Source organism: Mus pahari, unplaced genomic scaffold (assembly GCF_900095145.1).
Source record: "Mus pahari unplaced genomic scaffold, PAHARI_EIJ_v1.1 scaffold_11372_1, whole genome shotgun sequence".
NCBI lineage: Eukaryota > Metazoa > Chordata > Mammalia > Rodentia > Muridae > Mus > Mus pahari.
The window spans coordinates 16,420-22,205 of record NW_018392977.1 but is presented as its reverse complement, the minus strand read 5'-3'; the positions used below and the strand labels follow the sequence as shown (position 1 = coordinate 22,205).

Below are 5,786 nucleotides of genomic sequence, written 5' to 3'. Positions count from 1 at the left end.
CCTGAGATTTTCTCTTCCATCTCTTGTATTTTTTGGTGATCTATGGCTCCTGATTTCTTTCCTAGGATTTTTATGTCAAGAGTTGTCTCCCTTTGTGATGTTTTTATTGTTTCTACTTTTATGTTTAGATCCAGGATGGTCTTGTTCAATTCCTTCAACTGTTTGCTTGTGTTCTCCTGTAATTCTTTAAGGGATTTTGATGTTTCCTTTTTAATGGCTTCTACGTGTTTAACTGCATTCTCCTGTATTTATTTATGGGAGTTATTAATTCCTTCTTAAAATCCTCTACTGGCCTCCTGAGATATGATATAAATCTGAATCTTGCTTTACTAGAGTGTTGGTATATCCAGGACTCACTGTGGTGGAAGTACTGGGTTCTGATAATGCCAAGACATCTTGGTTTCTGTTGGTAAGTTAGTAGCATTTGCATTTTCCAATCTGGTAATCTCGGGTGTTAAATGTTCTTGGTGTCTCTGTCTGGAACTTGTTTCCACTAGAGGTCAGTAAGCCTGTGTCTGGGAGACCAGCTCTTTCCTAGCAAGATCAGTGAATAGAGGCCTGCGGAACATTTTCACCTCCTGGGTGCATATGTAGTCCCATAGTACCCTGTACCAGCTTCTCTGCTGCTTCTGCAGCCTGTGCTCTCCTGAGTGGACCTACCTTAGAGAGTCACCAGAGAGAAAATAGCTATGTTTTCTGAGCTTGTTCAACTTTTATATTCATATAATTTTATACCCTAAAAATATCATTAGAGAATATTTAATACCAAACATAACTGAGCATGTGATATCTAATGTTGAATACTAAATTGTGGCAAAACATACAAAATATCCTTTGGGAATTAAGTATAGTATCATTCCAAAGAGTGTAAAAAAGCTCCTCAAAATATTTCTTGTGTTTTTATTTATTTGTTTGTTTATTACAGGTCTGAACATCATACCCTTCTAAAGATTCATCAATACTTAGCAGACATATGCAGCCACTTATTAAGCAGAAAGGACATCATGGAGTTCTTAAAAAATGAGAAATTTGACCTAGTACTTATTGATTCAGTAGACATCTGTGCTTTGCTGACTGTTGAAAAGCTTGGGAAACGATTTGTGTCCTTTCTTCCCTGTCAATTTAGTGTGATGGACTCTGGGCTCCCAAGTGCCCCCCTGTCCTATGCTCCAGTGTGTGGTTCCGGTCTTACTGACCAAATGGACTTCTGGGGCCGAGTCAAGAACTTTCTGATGTTCTTTGATTTCTCCATGAAGCAAAGGGAAATCCTTTCTCAATATGACAGTGTTATCCAGGAGCATTTTGCAGAAGGCTCTCGGCCAGTGTTGTCTGAACTTCTACTGAAAGCTGAGCTGTGGTTTGTCAACTCTGACTTTGCCTTAGATTTTGCTCGTCCCCTGTTTCCCAACATAGTCTATGTGGGAGGTTTACTGGACAAACCTGTTCGGCCAATACCCCAAGTAAGTGACATATTAGCTCTCACTTTATATTGTAATCAGAGACCTTCAATAATCAGGTGGGACTTGTCATTTGGGAGAGATGTCCTGAAGGGAAGTACCTTAAGGTAAGTTAGATACTTGCATCTTATATTTTTAGGGCTGTGTAAGAACAGTGTAAGAATGCTTCCTGCTGAGTTTGAGGACCAGGTTATATGGTAAGAGGTATGCGTTTCTTTTGTTCCTCTATAGTTCTAGATTGGTAGAATGAATATTTTTAGTTATTATTGATATTTCTGATTGAAATTTGGTTACACACACACACTCACACACACACATACATACATATTTACACACATACACATATAATCTATCTATCTATCTATCTATCTATCTATCTATCTATCTACATGTATAAAATGCAGCAAATGTCTGTTCATTTTGTATTTCTTACAGATGCATGCATTTCATGATGAAATATATACCTCTTTCAGAAGGCATGTGTCTAGACAGAACTTAGTAGGAGTGGCAACAAGATCTGTGTCTGTTATTCTCTGTCCCCAGTCTATTGAACCTTTTAAATTTCATTCAGCTATTATAATCCATTAAAGCCGCCATGTAGTTTACAAGATCAATGCAGGCTCAAAATCACTACCACTGAAAAATGAAAGTACAGAAAGCAAATAGATTTTGGTTGGTTGTTACCTGTCACTGTAGGATTGTTGTTTTGTAGACATTATCTTCTATAATTCCCTGTCCCTTGATGGGAGGAATGATTTCCTGAGTTTTTGTACAGTGGTGGCCAAGATGTTGAAATGATGAAGGTAATATTTCTCCTATTTTCATCTAGATGCAGAGAGAGTACAGATTCCTTCTGGTTCTGCTGTGTGCCAGAGTCTCTACAATTCCTGGTACTGAGTGAGAAGAAAGTTTTGAGGAGTAATTGTGAATGATATATTTTTCTTTCTTTTTCATTCCTGGGTAGAGTTGGCAGCTATGGGTTTTGGGTAAAACATTCTGAAAACAAAATTGGGGGAGCAGGGTGTAGTATATATATGTTGAAATGAGACAGTCATCATCTGGGTCCCTGAGTGAATGACAATTATCTAGACATGAATGACTGAGTCCTCACTTTCTAGCCAGCCAAATCAGATATTGGAACACAGAGAGATGAAATAGTTTTCAAAGAGAAAAGTGGGGAGAAATAGTTTGAAGAGATGCATGACAAAGCAGTGTGGAATTTACTCTGTAGGTTATTTGGCCACATGTTTCTTTAAGAATCATGTTAGAAGAAAAATAGACAGTTGTGGTTGTGGATATAAGAAGCAGACTTTGTATTGAAACTTTCACAGAAGATTAAAGACTATATAAAACAATTGGAAATTTTGAGTTTTTCAAACTTTAGAATTATATTAATTAAAATATGTGAATCAGTTGATTCACAAAGATGTACGAAATATGTCATATATGCATCAAATATGAAATAAAAATATGAAGAAAAATGTAAGTTATTTAAAGAAGAAATACATAACATCTTTTTATTTTTTTATTTTATTTTATTTAATTTTTTTTGTGTGTGTGGTTTTTCGAGACAGGGTTTTTCTGTATAGTCCTGGCTATCCTGGAACTCACTTTGTAAACCAGGTTGGCCTTGAACTCAGAAATCCTCCTGCATCTGCCTCCCTAGTGCTGGGATTAAAGGTGTGTGCCACAATGCCTGGCAATAGATTAGATCTTAATTCTTCAATTTTACAGTTATAGAATGAGAATACTATCCATACTCACTATCATCTTCAATAACACTATAAGCTTATAAGAATCATTAGGAATATATAGAGTATTCTGTAATTTATTTTAAAAATCATTACAATTGTCTACATGTTTGCCCTGCATGTATTCCTGTGCACCAGACATATGTCTGCCTGGTCCCAGAAGAGACAAGAGGATGGGATCATGTCCTCTGGAGCTAGAGTTACAGAGGGCTGGTACCTGCTATGTGGGCACTAGGAACTGAACTGTGTCCCCTGGAAGAACACCAAGTTCTCTTCAATGCTGAGCCATGTCTCCAGCTCAAGCACCCTTTTCAGCAAGAACAGGGCACATATTCTTTTCTAATGCACAAAACAAAATCCTTGGTTTGTGCATTAGAACACTCCCAGATGAAATCAATCCCAGTAAATTTCAAAATCTTGAATTAATGCAAAAATTTCATATCAGAGTGGGATGATAAAGAACTCAACAAAATATAAAAAACATAAAAATAGTCTAAAACAACCAGTGACACAAAGGGGAAAAAATCAGGAGGAACATTTGAAAATACTATATATCAAGGAAAAAGAGACAAAACACAATGGAATAATAAAGTACAATACAAACAAAACAGGACCTCCTTTTTGGTTGTGATTATCTAAGGTGCAGACAAGACACTTCAGATGGATAATATAACCCTTCACTATATAGAAATAGATCATGAAGATGAAATGGAAAATTATATAGATTCAAGGTTTGGAAAGGTAAAATTAAAAGAGTATGTTTCAAAATTCAAAGACTCAGGGCTGAACACTGCCCAGGCAAGTCCAGGCATGATGGGGCCCGCCCTGCCGCTAGGACTAACAGACCATAAAGATAAAAGAAAGGAATGCAGGAACTAGCCCAACTATCTAGGCTGACTCTTTAGCCATCTGGCAGGAAGGCACCTCCCTTACTAAGAGTCATACATTAACCAGACATCCTGCTGTCCCCGAGAAACCTCAGGCTCTTTGGAACTTCCTGCCACCCTAAACCTGCATGCACTATTCTGCTGACTTGTAACCGCCTTGTTATGTTTGAATGAGCCAATCATATGTAACCACACCAATTCTCCCCATCCCCCGACCCTTACCTTATAAAAACCCCTAGCTCTTGGGCCTTGTCGCCATCGACTTCCTCTGTCTCCTGCGTGAGATAGGAGTCGAACCGGAACTCCGCCAATAAAAGTGCCTTGTGCATTTGCACAAGAAGAAGAAGAAGAAGAGAAGGCTTCTCTGTCGTGTTTATAGGGCACCCTGACTCCCATGACCTGAGGACTCGAGGGAGTTCCTCACGAGGGAGTCCTACAAAGACAGAACTAAACAGGAAACTATGACAGAGGATAGGTTTAAAAATGACAGCAAGAATGCATGATACAATGACTAATTAAGACAATTGGAATCAACAGAAGAAAAGAGAAGAATATGCTGGGAAACCACTAGAGTCATTGAGAAAATAAATAAGAAAGAACAATCAAATAACTAATTCCTAAAGTGAAAAATTACCCATTATTATTTAAAACAATAAAGATTCTAAGTGAACCACACAAACATGATGTGTCATCAAATTAGGTGACCTACATGAATGGACAAAGTCCTATGGATATCTGTTGACAAGTGTCCCTGAGGCAGATAGAAAATCTGAAACTTATGAGATTAAATTAGGTTGGAAAGCCAAATGAAATCTTTCATCAAGAACGCCTAATGCAATATAGATTAACTGGCAAATGGAGTGAAACATTAAAGAATCAATGGCAGTTCCTGTATAAAGCAATGGCAGTTGTACAGGGAGGAACACTTCTCAGCCCATTCTATGAGTCTATTATTGCTCTGTAACCAAAGAGAAAAAAGAAACCAGATTACAAGAAATTATAGAACAAAAGGGTGAAGAAATTTTGTATATTCTATTGTATATTTCTAGCATAATTATATAATAATGCAATTGATGTTAAATAAAACTCTTCAGAGGTTACTCTCAAGCTCACAATTTAAGCAACAGAAATGAGTCACTGAAATAAAATCTTATATATGCATATGTATATGTATATATACATGTATGTAGACATAACTTGGTTTACAGCTAAAAGCCGAGAACTCAGACAATTACAACATTAATATTGGGGGTTTGAGGACATATGAAACTCTTTGAGTGCCAACCTATGTAACCCCATGGTATGATAGAGAGACAGTGATTTCTTTTTCTTTTTTAAATTTTTTTTATTATTATTTTCTTTATTTACATTTCAAATGCTCTCCCGAAAGTTCCCTATATCCCCCAACCCCTGCGCCCCTACCCACCCACTCCCACTACTTGGCCCAGGCGTTCCCTTGTGCTGGGTCATATCAAGTTTGCAAGACCAAGGGGCCTCTCTTCCCAGTGATGGCCGATTAGTCCATCTTCTGCTACATGTGCAACTAGAGACACAAGCTCAGGGGGTACTGGTTAGTTCATATTGTTGTTCCACCTACAGGGTTGCAGCCTCCTTCAGCTCCTTGGGTACTTTCTTTAGCTCCTCCATTGGGGACCCTTTGTTCCATCCAATAGCTGGCTGTGAGCATCCAC

General features: G+C 37.8%; 1 protein-coding gene across 1 annotated transcript in view; it reads left to right on the top strand.

Moving 5' to 3' along the window:
* Positions 1-864: 864 nt before the first annotated feature.
* Positions 865-5,786, top strand: part of LOC110315286 (UDP-glucuronosyltransferase 3A2-like) — a gene marked incomplete at its 5' end in the record, with an annotated part of 7,537 nt that continues 2,615 nt past the window's right edge. The window contains one exon of the mRNA XM_029534716.1: positions 865-1,460. Within this exon, the coding sequence (XP_029390576.1) occupies positions 865-1,460 (596 nt within the window). The remainder of the gene's footprint in view (positions 1,461-5,786) is intronic.